The sequence below is a fragment of the Heptranchias perlo genome, chromosome 14 (genome assembly GCF_035084215.1).
Source record: "Heptranchias perlo isolate sHepPer1 chromosome 14, sHepPer1.hap1, whole genome shotgun sequence".
Taxonomy (NCBI): Eukaryota; Metazoa; Chordata; class Chondrichthyes; order Hexanchiformes; family Hexanchidae; genus Heptranchias; species Heptranchias perlo.
Genome location: NC_090338.1, coordinates 39,474,192 through 39,492,907, shown reverse-complemented (window position 1 = coordinate 39,492,907; position 18,716 = coordinate 39,474,192). Strand labels below are relative to the sequence as shown.

Below are 18,716 nucleotides of genomic sequence, written 5' to 3'. Positions count from 1 at the left end.
TATCTACTTTTAGTAGAGCCAGCCTTTCCACCATCTATCCATTAATTTTCACCCCATCCATTATCTCAACTACCTCCCCTTTTACTGTGACTTTGGCAGCATCTTCCTTGGTAAAGACAGATGTAATGTATTTATTTAGTACCTCAGCTATGCCCTCTGCCTCCATGCTTAGATCTCCCTTTTGGTCACTAATCGGCCCCACCCCTCCTCTTACTACCCATTTACTATAGAAGACTTTTGGATTCTTTTATGTCTGTAGCCAGTCTATTCTCATACACTCTCTTTGCCCCTCTTATTTCATTTCACTTCTCCTCTGTACTTTCTATATTCATCCTGGTTCTCATTTGTATTATCAACCTGACATCTGTCAATCTATCTCTATAGCTCTGGCTTTGGCTGCCCTACCTTTCCCCTCGTGGGAATGTACCTAGACTGTACCTGAACCAAATCCTCTAAAAGCCACCCATTGTTCAATTACAGTTTTGCCTGCCAATCTTGGATTCCAATTTACCCAGGTCAGATCTGCTCTCAACCCACTGAAATTGGCTTCCCCCCAATTAAGTACTTTTACTCAAGATTGCTCCTTGTCCTTTTCCATATTTAATCTAAACTTTATGATGCTATGATCATTGTCCCCTAAATGTTCCCCCACGGACACTTGCTCCACTTGACCCACCTCATTCCCTAGAATGAGATCCAGCAATGCCTCCTTCCTCGTTGGACCAGAAACATACGGATCAAGAAAGTTCTCCTGAACACACTTCAGAAATTCCTCCACCTCTTTGCCCTTTACACTATTACTATCCCAGCCTATATTAGGATAGTTGAAGTCCCTCATTTTCACTTCTCTAGTTTTTGCATCTCTAATTTCTCTGCAAATTTGCTCCTCTATATTATTCCCACTAATTGGTGCCCTAGAGAATACACCCAGTAGTGTAATGGCACCCCTATTGTTTCTTAACTCTAACCAAATAGACTCTGTCTTTGACCCTTCACAGACATCCTCTTTCTCCAGCACTGCAATATTCTCCTTAATCAATACTGCCACCACCCCCCCCCCTTCTTTTTCCTTCCTTATCTTTCCTGAACACCTTGTATCCAGGAATATTTAGTACCCAATCCTGCCCGTGTGAGCCAGGTCTCAGTTATCGCCACTACATCATATTCCCATGTGGCTATTTGCACCTGCAGCTCACCAACCTTATTTACCACACTTCATGTGTTTACACATATGCACTGTAAACCTATCTTCAACCTTTTCATTATCACTTAGTCTGATCCCACCTAATACTGTACTATTTCTTACTCTAGTGCTATCTGTCTCACCTTATTCTTTGAGCACCTTATTACTCTTTTCTAATGCTACACCCTGGTGCCCAGCCCACTGCCAAATTAGTTTAAACACCCCCACAGTACTAGTGAACCTCCTAGCAAGGACATTGGTCTGTTGAGGTGCAACCTGTCTGTCTTGAACAGGTCCCTCCTGCCCCAGAACCAGTCCCAATGCCCCAAGGATCTGAATCCCTCCCTCCTGCACCATGTCTCTAGCTATGCATTAATCTGCCTTATCTTCCTATTTCTGTACTCACTAGCACATGGCACTGGGAGTAATCCAGAGATTACTACCTTTTGAGGTCCTGCTTTTTAACTTCCTCCCTAGCTCCTAAAACTCTAGCCACAGGACCTCATCCCTTTCCTATTCTATGTCATTGGTACCCCATGGACCATGACTTCCGGCTGTTTTCCACCACCCCCCCCCCCCAGAATGTTCAGCACCCTCTGATGTCCTTTACCCTAGCACCAGGGAGGCAAGACACCATGATGGACTCACATCAATGGTCACAGAAATGCCTGGTTATCCCCCTGAGTATGGAATCCACTATGACTACTGCATTTCTACACTTCATTGTGCCCCCCTGTGCAGTCCTTTGCCCCATTGTGCTATGCTCAGGACTGCACACCTGTGAGGTGTCATCACCCTCAGTGGTATTACCAGTTTGAGTGTGGCACACAGAAAATTCCTGCATTGCCTGTCTCTTCCTACCCTTTCAGGTGACCACCCACTTGCTATCTTAAACTCTGTGGCCACAGGGTGACCACCTACTGGAACATACAATCCAGGAAACTTCAACATCCCTTATGCTCTGTAGTGACTCCAGCTGCCCCTCAAACTCAAACCCTCAGCTTGAGCTCAAGTAACTGGAGGCATTTCCTGCATATGTGGTCCTCCAGGACTCCTGAAGCATCCTGAAGTTCCCATATGGTGCAGGAATTGCAGACAATGGGTCTCAGCTGCCCATCCATTATATTTAGAAACTTTTTCCTAAACTCCCTTTAGATATTCATTATTAATTTACTTATCCTGATTAACCTACCCTTTTATTCCAGGTCTGTTACAACTCTTCCTCTCTGTTCACTGTCCATCCCCTGTTATACCTAATTCCCACTCTCACCAAATTCTCAAGTTCCCACTCTGTCCATAATCCATTCCATTTTGCTCTTCAGCAGATACTTTATACACCTTTTGAGAACAGCAGTTACAATTGCTCAATCAGCTTCCAGCTCACAGTAATTACCCTCTATTCAGACAAACACTTACAGCTAATTAACTGTTAACTGCCACTGACTTGCAGTTTCTGTTAACTGTCCATTTTGTCATTTCAAAATTATCCCTGTTCTAGAGAGCAGTATTATTGGACTGACAGAACTTATCAATGCACAATTGTATTTTCCCAAAAAACTTTCTTCCTTGATACACAGCATTAAACTGGACTCTTCTTAAAATAATAACACTTGATTATCCCCTTAAACTGCAGATAAATTTTCCCTTCTCGAGTGCATGAACAGCAACTGATACCAATTCATCTTATCAATTTCAATTTTGCAAACAAATTAAGCCCACCCCATGTCTCCCCCCATCCCAAGAATTCTGACTTGGAAGATAACAAATGAGTGAATGGGTTAAAGCTGAGCCTTTGAGAGGTAAAGTCTTAGTCCAAATCATCACCACGCTGTGACATTTGATATCTGCCGATGTCAGCAGATAAAGTCTTAAATTATTAACACCACCACTGGATCTCTTCCTGCACCAACACTTTTCCAGCAAAGGTTTCTCCGTAACTTTGTGAAGCCACCTTTATGTCAAAGAACTACTCTCGGTAATCCTGCCCCATCAACACTCACGCGATTCCGAAAACCATGGTCCCCTGTTTTAAAAGAAAAGAAAAAGAGACAATCCATTGTGGCTCTTCTTGAGAGGCTAAGGGATTAATTTGTCAATTCATGATTTCCTGCTGTCACTGTGGGAAATATCCACTCAAATTAAGAAACTTAAAATTTAATAATGCCCAATATATGTTTACATTCAGCAATGCAAAAGTTGTTGCTTGGTGAATTAAAAACAGTTGTCTGTGGAAAGGGTTAACTGCTTTGCAGTAAAAAGACAGAGCCAGATATTGTCAGACTCTTGCAGATTTCACACAAATTTAAAAAAAACTTTGCTGAATGAAAAAGAACCAAACTCCATTTTACTTTTTAAAAGAAAAAAGTCTTTGTGCCATTAAAACTTGCACAAAGATCCTAATACAAATAAATTCTGTATAATTTTAAACACATTCTCGTCAGGGAAGGCAGCATTTCAGTTTGTTTATCTCATTTTAAAATAGTAGGTTGTTCCTGGCCTTGTACCTACAATTCAGATTAAAGCCTGTTTTTTTTGTTAAATCATTTCTCATTTATTTACAAGGTGTACAAAGTTTATTAACTCTTAAGTAGTTAGTAGTCCAACCACAAGATTTTTCCAGATTGTTGTCATAGCGATAGCAAGAGATCCTTTAATCATTTTTTTGTTGCTCGGTCACTTTTTTTGACCACAGTCAATCATGAGATTCACGCTCTCCGATGCTCAACACAACACAACTCCAAACACACCACTACCGCTCTCTGATACTCAACACAACTGTGCCATTTGTTGCAGTATACCACAAGCTAACATGCACGATAGGGCTGGCACTGACAGTGGCAGTAACAGTCAATTATGCTTTGAAGTCCTCTTCCTTCACCTCCTTCCAGGCATTTTATAATGATGTCCTATGAGGAATGTGTCCTGGAGGGGACACCTTCAGTAGCCATACTCCTTAGATGTAGCAATAACCACTTGTGAGCAGCCCTCTGGGCAAGCTCCCAACGCCAGACTTAAGATGACCCTGCAAAATTAGGCAGGATTAGGTGCTATTAACACACTGTGACTAACACCCGATCAGAAAATCTATCCCACTGTTTTAATCCTTTTTTCCTCTTATGCCCAAGCTATTGATATTTACTTTCACATTAAAATTAACTGTTCCAAAGCATGTCATGGATTAATTAGAGAGAGTAAACACTATGGGCATGTTTTTAGTATGGCGGCAGGAACTCAGTGGGTGGGTAATTAGTCGCGTGGGAAACCCAGAAATAATTTTAGCTCATCAGTTTGAGCGATCGCAACTGAATTGAAGGCCCTTAATTTTACTTCTGGGTTTCGTGTGTCCAAGCTGTGCGGCGGGGGTACTGTGCAGCGGCATGACGTGCTGTGAACTAGATTATTTAAAGGGCCAGTGCAAAAATAGATTTTGAAGGAGGAACAAGGAAAATGGATCGACACAGAGCCAAGGCAGCACTCTGGTTCAGCGATGCTTCCCTTGAGGTGCTGCTGGTTGGTGTGAGAAGCAGGAGGGATGTCCTGTACCCGGCTAACGAGATGAAAAGACCTAAGGTGGTGTGGCTGGAGGTGGCAGAGGAGCTCAGCAGAAGGAGCACGGTGCCCAATGGGTTCAATACAGGAAGTGGTTTATTGAACTAACCAGGTCAGGAAAAGTTAGTACATTTGCTGATTCACCCAAATCCTATGAAAAGAACCGCCCCCCCCCCCACAACCTCTCTCACTTTGTGTTGTTAAGCTTATTCCATCACATCACACCTCACACCCACTTAAGTTTCATCATCAACTAACCTTCACTTTCTATGCACTTCCTCACCTCCCCATTTATGCACCCACCACTGCCACTTACCTCAATCCTGATGCAATGTGAATCTGTCTGATAGTCATCCTCTGATGCATCTGTTTCATTGTCAGATGCATTGCTTTGGGTGAGGCTATCAGGTGAAGATGTCACCTTCATTTGCTCACGGGTCTGCCCTTCCTCCCCTTAGAGGAGAAGAGAGTGCAAAATGCAAGGGACAGGAATAGGACTGGAGGAGGGCCACCACAAATAACATGGACATCAGTTGGATGGTTGCATGCTTGGCCGTCGGAGATGGAGAGACTGGCAACCCGCAGATGGCTGGTGACAGAACTTTAACATCCTTCACACATATGATGAAATGATGTTATCAATGATTGACCTGTTCCACATCTCAGTATGATCATTGGAAATATTGTCACTTTTCTGATGAATAATTAAATTGGTTAATGTTGTCTTCCAGGGCCTTTCTGGAGTCATGAAGAATCAGCCTCTGTGGAAGAAGGCGATTCCTTCTGAGGGTGCACCATCACATGACATACAACCATGCACCAGCGCAGATACTGGTACTTCGGTGGGTCTATTAGCCAAGTCGTTGGGTTGTCACCTGGTGATTCACCACTTACAAGTATGCACAAGCAGACACTGGTAGCAGAGGCAGCTGTGGAGAGTCCGCGTCGGCAAGCGCACTCCTCTCCAAGCTCTGCTCATCTGGACACACATGCTGAACCCCGGGGACCATAGTTGAGATTGAGAATGGTAGAGGTACAGCTGCACCTTTGCGAGGTACTGGAAAACGTGCCACATACACGCTCCACGATAGCGGAGAGGACGGAGGAGTCCAACTCCATCACTGATGGAGTGGTGGCGCAGGTAAGTGAGGGATTTTTAAAAATTATTTGTTCATGGGATGTGGGCATCGCTGGCAAGGCCAGCATTTATTGCCCATCCCTAATTGCCCTTGAGAAGGTGGTGGTGAGCCGCCTTCTTGAACCGCTGCAGGCCGTGAGGTGAAGGTTCTCCCACAATGCTGTTAGGAAGGGAGTTCCAGGATTTTGACCCGGCGGCAATGAAGGAACGGTGATATATTTCCAAGTCGGGATGGTGTGTGACTTGGAGGGAACGTGCAGGTAGTGTTGTTCCCATGTGCCTGCTGCCTTTGTCCCTCTAGGTGGTAGAGGTCGCGGTTTTGGGAGGTGCTGTTGAAGAAGCCTTGACGAGTTGCTGCAGTACATCCTGTGGTTGGTACACACTGCAGCCACGGTGCGCCGGTGGTGAAGAGAGTGAATGTTTAGGGTGGTGGATGGGGTGCCAATCAAATGGGCTGCTTTGTCCTGGATGGTGTCGAGCTTCTTGAGTGTTGTTAGAGCTGAACTCATCCAGGCTAGTAGAGAGTATTCCATCATACTCCTGACTTGTGCCTTGTAGATGGTGGAAAGGCTTTGGGGAGTCAGGAGGTGAGTCACTTGCCGCAGAATACCCAGCCTCTGACCTACTCTTGTAGCTGAAGTATTTATGTGGCTAGTCCAGTTAAGTTTCTGGTCAATGATAACCCCCAGGATGTTGATGGTGGGGGATTCGGCGATGGTAATGCCGTTGAATGTCAAGGGAAGATGGTTAGACTCTCTCTTGTTGGAGATGGTCATTTGTCTGGCACAAATGTTACTTGCCACTTATGAGCCCAAGCCTGGATGTTGTCCAGGTCTTGCTGCATGCGGGCATAGACTTCTTCATTATCTGGGGGGTTGCGAGTGGAACTGAACACTGTGCAATCATCAGCGAACATCCCCATTTCTGACTTTATAATGGAGGGAAGGTCATTGATGAAGCAGCTGAAGATGGTTGGGCCTAGGACACTGCCCTGAGGAACTCCTGCAGCAATGTCCTGGGGCAGAGATGATTGGCCTCCAACAACCACTACCATCTTCCTTTGTGCTAGGTATGACTCCAGCCACTGGAGAGTTTTCCCCCTGATTCTCATTGACTTCAATTTTATTAAGGCTCCTTGGTGCCACACTCGGTCAAATGCTGCTTTGATGTCAAGTGCAGTTACTCTCACCTCACCTCTGGAATTCAGCTTTTGTCCATGTTTGGCCCAAGGCTGTAATGAGGTCTGACGGAACCCAAACTGAGCATCGGTGAGCAGGTTATTGGTGAGTAAGTGTCGCTTGATAGCACTATCAATGACACCTTCCATCACTTTGCTGCTGATTGAGAGTAGACTGATGAGGCAGTAATTGACTGGATTGGATTTGTCCTGCTTTTTGTGGACAGGAAATACCTGGGAGATTTTCCACATTGTGGGGTAGATGCCAGTGTTTATCTGTACTGGAACCGTTTGGCTAGAGGCACGGCTAGTTCTGGAGCACAAGCCTTCAGCACTACAGCCGGGATGTTGTCAGGGCCCATAGCCTTTGTTGTATCCAGTGCACTCAGCTGTTTCTTGATATCACGTGGAGTGAATCGAATTGGCTGAAGACTGGCTTCTGTGATGGTGGGGATATCTGGAGGAGGCCGAGATGGATCATCTACTCGGCACTTCTAGCTGAAGATGGTTGCAAACGCTTCAGCCTTGTCTTTTGCACTCACGTGCTAGACTCTGCTATCATTGAGGATGGGGATGTTTACAGAGCATCCTCCTCCCGTTAGTTGTTTAATTGTCCACCACCATTCATGACTGGATGTGGCAGGACTGCAGAGCTTGGATCTGATCCTTTGGTTGTGGAATCGCTTAGCTCTATCTATAGCATGTTGCTTCTGCTGTTTAGCATGCATGTAGTCCTGAGTTGTAGCTTCACCAGGTTGGCACCTCCTGTTTAGGTATGCCTGGTGCTGCTCCTGGCATGCTCTTCCAAACTCCTCATTGAACCAGGGTTGATCTCCTGGCTTGTTGGTAATAGTAGAGTGAGGAATATGCCGGGCCATGAGGTTACAGATTGTGCAGGAATACAAATCTGCTGCTGCAGATGGCCCACAGCGCCTCATGGATGCCCAGTTTTGAGCTGCTAGATCGGTTCTGAATCTATCCCATTTAGCACAGTGGTGTGCCACACAACACGTTGGATGGTGTCCTCAGTGTGAAGACGGGACTTCGTCTCCACAAGGATTGTGCGGTGGTCACTCCTACCAATACTGTCATGGACAGTTGCATCTGCGACAGGTAGATTGGTGAGGACGAGGTCAAGTAGGTTTTTCCTTTGTGTTGGTTCGCTCACTACCTGCCGCAGGCCCAGTCTGGCAGCTATGTCCTTCAGGACTCGACCAGTTCGGTCAGTAGCAGTGATACCAAGCCACTCTTGATGATGGACATTAAAGTCCCCCACCCAGAGTACATTCTGTGCCTTTGCTACCCTCAGTGCTTCCTCTAAGTGGTGCTCAACATGGAGGAGGGCTAATTAATCAGATGAAGGAGGGCGGTTGGTGGTAATCAGCAGGGGGTTTCCTTGCCCATGTTTGACCTGATGCCATGAGATTTCATGGGGTCCGGAGTCAATGTTGAGGACTCCCAGGGTCACTCCCTCCTGACTGTATATCACTGTACCGCCACCTCTGGTGGGTCTGTCCTGCCGGTGGGACTAGACATACCCAGGGATGGTGATGGAAGAGTCTGGGACGTTGACTGAGAGGTATGATTCTGTGAACATGGCTCTGTCAGGCTGTTGCTTGACTAGTCTGTGGGACAGCTCTCCCAATTTTGGCACAAGTCCCCAGATGTTAATAAGGAGGACTTTGCATGGTCGACTGGGCTTGGTTTGCCTTTGTCGTGTCTGGTGCCTAGTGTTCCGATGCTGGGTGGTCCGTCCGGTTTTATTCTTATTATGACTTTTCGTAGCGAGATTTTACAACTGAGTGGCTTGCTATGCCATTTCAGAGGGCAATTAAGAATCAACCACATTGCTGTGGGTCTGGAGTCACATATAGGCCAGACCGGGTAAGGACGGCAGGTTTCCTTCTCTAAAGGACATTAGTGAACCATATGGGTTTTGTGATGGAGAGAATGATATCCTGCATTGAGCTTCAAATCATGAGTCGATGCAGGCCATGACAACGGAGGTACGGACTCTGGATGCCAATATGTCTGCCGCCTTAAACAGGCAGACAGCTACTTTAGCCATGGCGTTTCAACGCGGCACATCTCACCAGCCTGCTGGCTAGCAGTGTGTTGGGAGTGATGTTGCATTGGCCTGGGAGAGGGATGTTGGTGAAGGGGGACATGGAAGGAGAGTCTCCACTTAAAACACACTCACCTCTCACCCATTGCCACCTCCCCCCCCCCCCCCCCCCCAACTAGTAACCGCAATGCTTCCTCCTCTCCCGATGACCGAGTCTGCCCCTGCACAGGTGCAGGTGGAGCAGTCTTTGTTGGGGCTCTCATGGGCTTCAAAACCCAGAGGCCATAGGCCAAGAGCACCTCAGCAGTCAAGGCAGGGACCTGAGCAACCTGCCACTACCTCTGTTGAAGCCACAGGGCATGCACCACGTAGAAGCGGTAGGAAGAGAAAGACGAAAGTATTGTAATTCACCATTGGTATGCACAAGGCTGTTTGATGAAATGTCATGTTAATTTATATATTTTTTTCTTATGTCACATTAAATGTTATAATTCTCACCACCACTGCCACGTCTTTCCCATTATTGAGTCCCTTTTGTGAATTTGCCCTTTTATGTGCTTCATCATGAATGCCAAGACATGATGCCATCCATTGGGCGTGTGTGGAATAGGTGTATGCGTGGTTGAAGGACTGGTTTGAGCAAACAGAAGGAGGAGGGGGGTGGTTGCTGGTGGCGTTTGTGATTGTCCCAGGTGGCCTGAATAGTTCAAAATCTTCAATTTGCAGATCTCATTATGAGAACCTGTTAGAAATGAGGAATCCATGGCATCACAGGCAGCGATGTGCGCTGCTACTCTGGGTTCTCTATCCCCCTCCTCTTCCTCTTCATCAATGTTGCCGGCAGATGAGGATGCTTCATGAACACATTCGAGCTCCTCCACCTGTAATCCTCTCTGCTGCGCTATGTTGTGCAAGGCACAGCACACAACGATTATTCTGCACACCCTCGCTGGTGAGTACTAAAGCACTCCCGCAGATGGATACAGGAACCTGAAGCGCATCTTCAGCATTGCTATGGCTTGTTCAGTGACAGTCCTGGTAGTGATGTGGCTCTGGTTGTACCACTGCTGTGCCTTTATGGTGGATTTTCTCACAGGTGACATGAGCCACATCTGCAGGGGGCATCCCTTGTCTCCAAGGAGCCAGCCCTTAAGTCTGTCTTGTGTGTGAAAGAGGGTCGGGATGTTGGAATCGTGCAAAATGAAGGAGTCATGGCAGCTGCCAGGTGGCGCACACCTGCAGAAACCTCTTCCGGTGCTCGCAAACCAGCTGTGCGATGGAGTGACATCCATTTCAGTTTATGAACAGTCCTGGCTCATGTGCAGGTCCTCGGATTGCTACGTGTGTGCAATCAATTGCGCCCTGCACCCATGGGAAGTCAGCCAGGGAGTTGAAACCCATTGCCCTCTCAATCTGGCTGACATCGTCGCGGGGGAAGTTGATGTAGTTGGATGCCCTGGCAAACAAGCCATCCGTCACTTGTCGTATACACTTATGTACAGACGACTGAGAGACCCTGGAGATGTCACAGGTGGCGCCCCGGAGGTGAAGAAATTGAGGACGGTGGTGACTTCAACTACGATGGGCAATGTGTGGCCACCAGGCCCAGCTGGGAGCAGCTCTGCATAGAGGAGCGTGCAGATGTCTGCGACCACCTGCCAACTCAATCTGAGCCTGCGTAGGCACTGCTCCTCAGAGGTCCGGAAAGCTCAGCCTCTGCCTGTACATCCTTTTCACGTGGGTAGTGCCTCCTGAGACCTTGACCCCTCCGTTGGTCCCCTCTCTGCTCTTCTCGTTCAGGTCCTTGTTGCGCACCTCTGTCTTGTGCACCTGCAGATCCCAGAACTGCACGATGTGGCTGCCGTGGATGGTGATGTGCCTCCTCCTCAGATGTACTGTGAAATAGATCCATTGTGCCCCTCGTCTTGATGTTGTCAATTTGAGAGGGTCCAAAATTTGGTAAATTTGTCTGAACACAAGAAATCTCGGTCTAAACACAAAGCACTCCCAGCCAAAGGTTTGCCCGAGAGAACTGATTGCCCTGCTGCAAAACCTCACCTTTTTATACAGATGTGTCAATCACTGGTTTAAAGGTCCAAATGAGCTTCGGCCTCAACTCGCCTCCGTTTCTATGGCAGGTTTCAGAAGCCACGGGAGACACTTTCAGTAATTAAATTCGATTCTGTTGCAGAATCCGCAAAAATTTAATCCCCTTAAGTGTTTGAACTACCTAAATTGGCACTTTAAATATCGGCCCACTGGCTTTGAATGCCAGTGGGACTTCCAGGTGTGCGCGTGCATCCTAACACGCCTGAGTCAAACCTGGAAGTGTGCACATTGGAGCCGGGATGTGGTCCCGCTCCGAAAACTCAGTATTTTCACTGCCCACCTGCCCCCAACCCACCCGTTCTCGGGGGTTAAAATTACGCCCTATTTGTTTTTCATTGTCAGTTTTTCAATTAGAGAAATTTGTTTTAAAATTGGATTGATTCTTAAGAGATAGTCAATTAAATGATTTAGATCGCTATCTGCCAAAAAGAATGAAATCCGAGCAATCGTGAGAAAGGATATTAGCTCAGAAAATCAAGATGTAGAATCAGTCTGGGTGGAGTTAAGGAGCACCAAAGGGCAGAAAACACTGGTGGGAGTTGTCTATTGGCCTCCAAATAGTAGTGGTAATGTAGGGGATGGCATCAAATAGGAAATTAGAGATGCATGTAACAAGGGTACTACAGTAATCATGGTTGACTTTAATCTACATATAGACTGGCCAAACCAAATTAGCAAAATACTGTGGAGGATGAATTCCTGGAGTGTGTACGAGATGGTTTTTTAGACCAATACGTTGAGGAGCCAACCAAGGAACAGGCTATCCTAGATTGGGTATTGTGCAATGAGAACGGGTTAATTAATAATCTTGTTGTGCGGGGTCCTTTAGGGAAGAGTGACCATAACATAATAGAATTCTTCATTAAGATGGAAAGTGAAGTAGTCCAATCCAAAACTAGGGTCCTAAATCTAAACAAAGGAAACTACGAAGGTATGATGAGTGAGTTGGCTATGATAAATTGGGAAGCTTCATTAAAAGGCCTGATGGTGGATAGGCAATGGCTAACATTTAAGGAACGAATGCATGAATTGCAACAATTATACATTCCTTTCTGGCGCAAAAACACAAAAGGAAAAGCGGCCCAACCATGGCCAACAAAAGAAATTAGGGATAGTATTAGATCCAAAGAGGAGTCATATAAAGTTGCCAGAAAAAGTAGCAAGCCTGAGGATTGGGAGCAGTTTAGAATTCAGCAAAAAAGGATCAAGAGATTGATTAAGAGGGGAAAAATAGTGTATGAGAGTAAACTTGCAAGGAACATAAAAGTGGACTGTAAAAGCTTCTACAAGTATGTAAAAAGAAAAAGATTAGTGAAGACAAATGTAGGTCCCTCACAGTCAGAAATGGGAGAATGGGGAACAAGGAACTGGCAGAGCAATTAAATAAATACTTTGGTTCTGCCTTCACGGAAGAGGACACAAATAACTTCCCAGAAATGCTAAGTGAGAAGGAGGAATTAAATGAAATTAGTATTAGTATAAAAATAGTGTTGGAGAAATTAATGGAACTGAAAGCCGATAAGTCCCCAGGGCCTGATAATCTCCATCCCAGAGTACTAAAAGAGGTAGCCATGGAAATAGTGAATGCATTATTTGTCATCTTCCAAAATTCTATAGATTATGGAACAGTTCCTGCAGGGTGGCAAATGTAACCCCACTGTTTAAAAAAGGAGGGAGAGAGAAAACAGAGAACTACAGACCAGTTAGCCTAACATCAGTAGTAGGGAAAATGCTAGAGTCTATTATAAAGGATGTGATAACAGGACACTTAGAAAATATCAACAGGATTAGACAAAGTAAACATGGATGTATGAAAGGGAAATCATGTTTGACCAACCTACTCGAGTTTTTTGAGGATGTAACTAGTAGAATAGATAAGGGAGAACCAGTGGATGTGGTTTATTTGGATTTTCAGAAGGCCTTTGATAAAGTCCCACATCAGAGGTTAGTGTGCAAAATTAAAGCACATAGGATTGGGGGTAATATACTGGTGTGGATTGAAAATTGGTTAACAGACAGGAAACAAAGAGTAGGAATAAATGGGTCTTTTTCAGGGTGGCAGGCAGTGACTAGTGGGTACCACAGCATCAGTGCTTGGGCACCAGCTATTCACAATATATATCAATGATTTGGATGAGGGAACCAAATGTAATATTTCCAAGTTTGCTGTTGACACAAAACTAGATGGGATCGTGAGTTGTGAGGAGGATGTCAAGCGGCTTCAAGGCAATTTAGACAAGTTGAGTGAGTGGGCAAATACATGGCAGATGGAGTATAATGTAGATAAATGTGAAGTTATCCACTTCGGAAGGAAAAACAGAAAGGCAGAGTATTATTTAAATGGTGATAGATTGGGGAATGTTGATGTACAAAGGGACTGAAAGCAAACATGCAGGTGCAAACATGCAGGTGCAGCAAGCAGTTAGGAAGGCAAATGGTATATTGGCCTTCATTGCAAGAGGATTTGAGTACAGGAGCAAGCATATCTTACTGCAATTATACAGGGCCTTGGTGAGACCACATCTGGAGTATTGTGTGCAGTTTTGGTCTCCTTACCTAAAAAAAGGATGTACTTGCCATAGCAGGACTGTCGTATGAGGAGAGATTGGGTCGACTCGGCCTGTATTCACTCGAGTTTAGAAGAATGAGAGGGGATCTCATTGAAACATATAAAATTCTGACAGGGCTAGACAGACTGGATGCAGGGAGAATGTTTCCCCTGGCTGGGGAGTCCAGATCAAGGGGTCACAGTCTCAGGATATGGGGTAGGACATTTCGAACTGAGATGAGGAGAAATTTCTTCACTCAGAGGGTGATGAACATGTGGAATTCTCTACCACAGAAGGCTGTGAAGGCCAAGTCACTGAATATATTTAAGAAGGAGCTAGATAGGTTTCTAGACACAAAAGGCATCAAGGGGTATGGGGAGAGAGCGGGAATATGGTATTGAGATAGAGGATCAGCCATGATCATATTGAATGGCGGAGCAGGCTCCAAGGGCCGAATGGCCTACTCCTGCTCCTATTTTCTGTGTTTCTATGTTCATTCTTTGTTTCATTAATGTGAAACCCAATTGCACTGTCCACATTCAATTGTCAAGGAACTAATTTGCACAGAAAATAATTTGTAGATTTCTCCAACTGGATTGGGGAAATGTGTTACATTGCATTACTGGTTGAAGCTCGTTTTGGAATTGTGGCTTTTTCTGGAAGTGATTTCCGTTCACAATTACAAAAACTGTACTTTGTACCTCTAGGGTTCCCAAGGATCTATCCTTGGCCACCTCCTTTTCCTCATCAACATACTGCACTTTAGCAACATCATCCAAAGACATCCGGTCAGCTTCCACATGCAAGATGATACCATCCAGCTCCATCTCTCCACCACCTCTCTTGACCCTTCCAATGCATCCTGAGGTCGTGAAAGGTGCTATATCAATGCAAGTTTTTCTTTTAATAACAACTTGCATTTATACAGTGTCTTTAAAGTAGAAAAAGGCCCAAGGTGCTTCAGAGGCACACTCAGACAAAACTGATGCCAAACCGATGGAGGAGATATTAGGAGGAGTGACCAAAAGCTGGGTCAGAGAGGTTGGTTTTAAGGAGGGTCAGACTGTTTGTCTGACATTCAGTCTTAGTTGAGCTGCAATTTCCTCTAGATTAACATTGGGAAGACCAAAGCCATCAGCTTTGGCCCCGCCACAAACTCCATACCCATGCCACTGATTCCATCAGCCTCTCCATCCACTGTCTCAGATTGAACCGGATTGTAAGAAGCCTTGGTGTCCTGTTCGACCTTGAGCTGTGCTTCTGACCCCACATTCTCTCCATAATGAAGACCACCTACTTCCACCCCCATAACATTGCTTTCCTCCACCCCTGCCTTAGCTGCTGAAACTCTTGGCAGCCTTTGTTAGCTCCAGATATGACTATTCCAGTGCTCTACTGGCTGGCCTCCTGTTCTCCATGCATTGTAAATTTCACCTAAACCTCTGCTGCCATCACTCCTGTTTTTGCTGACCTACGTTGGCTCCTGGTCCTACAATGCCTCCAATTTAAAATTCTCATACTCATATTTAAATCCCTTCATGGCCTTGCCCACCTCTATCTCTAACTTCCTGCAGCCCTACAGCTCTCCGAGAACTCGGCATTCCTCCAACTCTGGCCTCTTCTGCATTCTCCAATCCTTTTGCACCACCATTGGCGGCTGGGCCTTCAACCGCCTAGGCCCATGCTCTGTAATTTCCTTCCTAAGCCCCTCCACCACCCTCTCCTCCCTAAGACCTTCCTTAAAACCAATCTCTTTGACCAAGCTTTTGGTCACCCCATCTAATATCTCCTCCTTTGGTTTGGTATCAGCTTTGTCTGAGTTTACCTCTGAAGCACCTTGGGACTTTTTCTACTTTAAAGGTACTATATAAATGCAAGTTGTTGTTAAAAGAAAAACTTGCATTTATATAGCACCTTTCACGACCTCCGGATGTCCCAAAGCGCTTTACAGTTAATGAAGTATTTGCTATTATGAGTAAGGCAGTGACACTCAAGACCGTATGCACATCAAAACTAATTCTCTTTATTATAGTAAATATATTGTTCAAATAATTTTTAACCTGTTTTGTTTAGTTATTATATGTAGCCAGTTAAGTTGAAGTTGGAGTTGTTTTACAAAACAAAATCTCTGTCTTTCGATTCTAGTGATGCCAACTTTAAGGAAGTCCTATCTGATTCTGATTCAGAAATGGGCAGTATGGAGCAACTAGAACATGGGAGCACTGACACTTTGGCTAATGGCTGCAAATCAGATATAGATCCTGCAAAAAGACTTGCCAAGCGGCTGTACAATCTTGAAGGGTTTAAAAGATGTGATGTGGCACGTCACCTTGGAAAGAAGTAAGTTCACGCATATCACTGGGAATTACTTTTGAATATTTGCCTGCTTACTAACTGCTTCTACCAAGTTTCAATATCTGTATTTGCATAAGGCTAAACATACACAGGGTAGATAGAGAAAAACTATTTCCGCTGGTTGAGAAGTCTAGAACTAGGGGACATAGCCTAAAAATTAGAGCCAGAACTTTCCGGAGTGAAGTTAGGAGACACTTCTACACGCAAAGAATGGTAGAAGTTTGGAACTCTCTTCCGCAAACAGCAGTTGATGCTAGCTCATTTGCTAATTTTAAACCTGAGATTGATAGATTTTTGTTAACCAAAGGTATTAAGGGATATGGGGCTAAGGCGGGTATATGGGGTTCGGTCACAGATCAACCATGATCTCATTGAATGGTGGAACAGGCTCGAAGTGCTAAATTGCCTACTCCTGTGTTCCTATCACTACTGTTCATTTGTGCATGGAGCTTCAATTGTCATCTTATGTAAGGCTACCTGCTCGTTATGGAAAGTTTTGAATTCAGTGTGTTAAGCTAAACTACATTTAATAATACAGTCCCCACCACTTAAAACGCCTACATTTAAAACGGGCAGTCGCTTATATCATCCAAAAAGCAATAACCATTATCCATTTGCATTAATGTCAATTTCAAAGTTGGCGGTTATAGCGTCTTACGTGCTCAGTTTATTTGGGGCAGAAACAGCTGTGTTAAGGGTCACTGTCAATTTAATGAATGGTTATCATCCTTTTTCACACTGTTGACTCAGATTATATTGAATTAAATTAGGTGGATTCTGTGAATTACAGGATTGAAATTCACACCAGTCTCCTGGTTTCCATGTTAGAGTTAGTTTAGAGTTAATTTCTCCAGATGGAGTAATTTAGGCTCAGGATAATAATCTGCCCTGATGTGACTATTTAAGTGTGTTATTCTGTGCAGTCGTTGGCCAACGAGTGAACATGGTGAGGGCAGATGGGGTTATCGCACTCTGAGCAATCCTAATCTAAACCACTCAGGCAGGAAATCAGGTTAGAGTGGGTAGCTTCTCCTGTGCTGCAATTTCAATGCTTCTGTGAAATTGACCGAATGTACAGATTTTTGTCAGATTATCATCAATAGAAAACTCAATGCCTTTTCTTCATCTCCCCTGCAATAAGAGTGAAAGAGAGAGTTTCATTAAGATTGGTCACTCAGCAAAAAAAAGAAAGGAAACGGAGGACTTTTACGCCCATATTACAGCACTATCTCGTTAGACCAGCCATCGCATATGGCGGGCTAATCGCATTCACACGAACGTGCCCACTATAAGCGGTGAGGGTTGTAGCACACAAATTCTGTCCTCAAATTTCAATGATTTAGTACATAAGACTAGTTATTATATATGGTAGACAATTCACTGTGATTAAACAGCATAAAATGTATTAATTTCACATTCTGGAGCCAAACTACTCAAATTATTGGTATGACTCAATAACTTCAGGGCTCTGGAAGGGGTAGGAAGACAGAAAAAGACTTGTGCGGGAGTATCATTGGAAGAGCAAAGTGAAGTCAGGACCAAAGCTGCAACTTGAAAACTTGAAAATAGCATGCTGGGCATAGCACAGTGAGACATCACAGCAGCTGCAGCTAGAAAAATAAACATTTGTGCGATGAAGCAGGGCTGAGTGAAGACCAGTGGGGAAGCATAGCAGGTGGAGCTGGGGCATTTAAGGTGGGAGAACAGTGCTCGGCCAGGACAGATATAGATGTAGAAGCATGTTGCCTAGACAAAGTAAGGCAAATCAGCTGAGTAAATTTAAATCCAATTGTAAGAGCAAGAGCAGATAAGATAATATTTTTTAATGTTGTCAAAGTTAGATTGATAGAACGAGCAACATGGCCAGAACAGGTTCAGAAAAAAGAATTGAAGTATACAAGCATTCCAATGATATTTTGAATAATTTGGATCCCTGCCTTGTGACCACCTTGAGACAACCATTAACAGGAGCTGAATAGCAATATGAGGTACATTTAGGCACCAGGATCTGGTTGAATGGATAATTGAAACGTTGAAACAAAGGTTGAGATGTTTGGACAAACTGAGGGAGGGGTGTTGTATTATAGCCCCACTAAGATCTCAAGGATCACTTAGTCTATGCTTATTGCGTAACTTTATCAGGCAAAGATTCACTGTTGTAGGGCAGGTGCTGCCATTGGCAGATGAGAACCCTGAAGAGTGATTCCGTGATCTGGCACTTCCAGTGGGGAGTTCCATAAACCAGGATCACGGCTCAGGAAATTTTCTATACTTTATATTAGTGGAAGGAAAGTCACTAACTGTGGACCCAAAATTTCCCAACATGCACTCCCTGCAAATGCTAGATCTCAGAAGCCAACCAGAACACATGCCTGCTGAGCTTGACTGGAAGAAGGCCAGAGAAGAATTTGTACTCGCCCAACCTTATGAGTGCTGACCCATTATAAATTCTGGGATCAACCTCATTAGAATTATTTGGGTGTCCTCTAAGCATTGGAAATACTTTTGATTGGAAGCTGGGAGATCAAGTATGGGTAAAGGACTTAAAGGCCTGTAGCAGCTTAAGAGGCTAGGCAACATAATTATCATTT

The 18,716-nt window shown here is 44.7% G+C and overlaps 1 protein-coding gene across 1 annotated transcript in view; it reads left to right on the top strand.

Annotated features, from left to right (window-relative positions):
- LOC137332457 (PH and SEC7 domain-containing protein 2-like) overlaps window positions 1-18,716 on the top strand; it is a 149,272-nt gene that overhangs the window by 32,081 nt on the left and 98,475 nt on the right. The window contains exon 3 of the mRNA XM_067996315.1: window positions 15,916-16,110. Coding sequence (XP_067852416.1) covers window positions 15,916-16,110 — 195 coding nt within the window. The remainder of the gene's footprint in view (window positions 1-15,915; window positions 16,111-18,716) is intronic.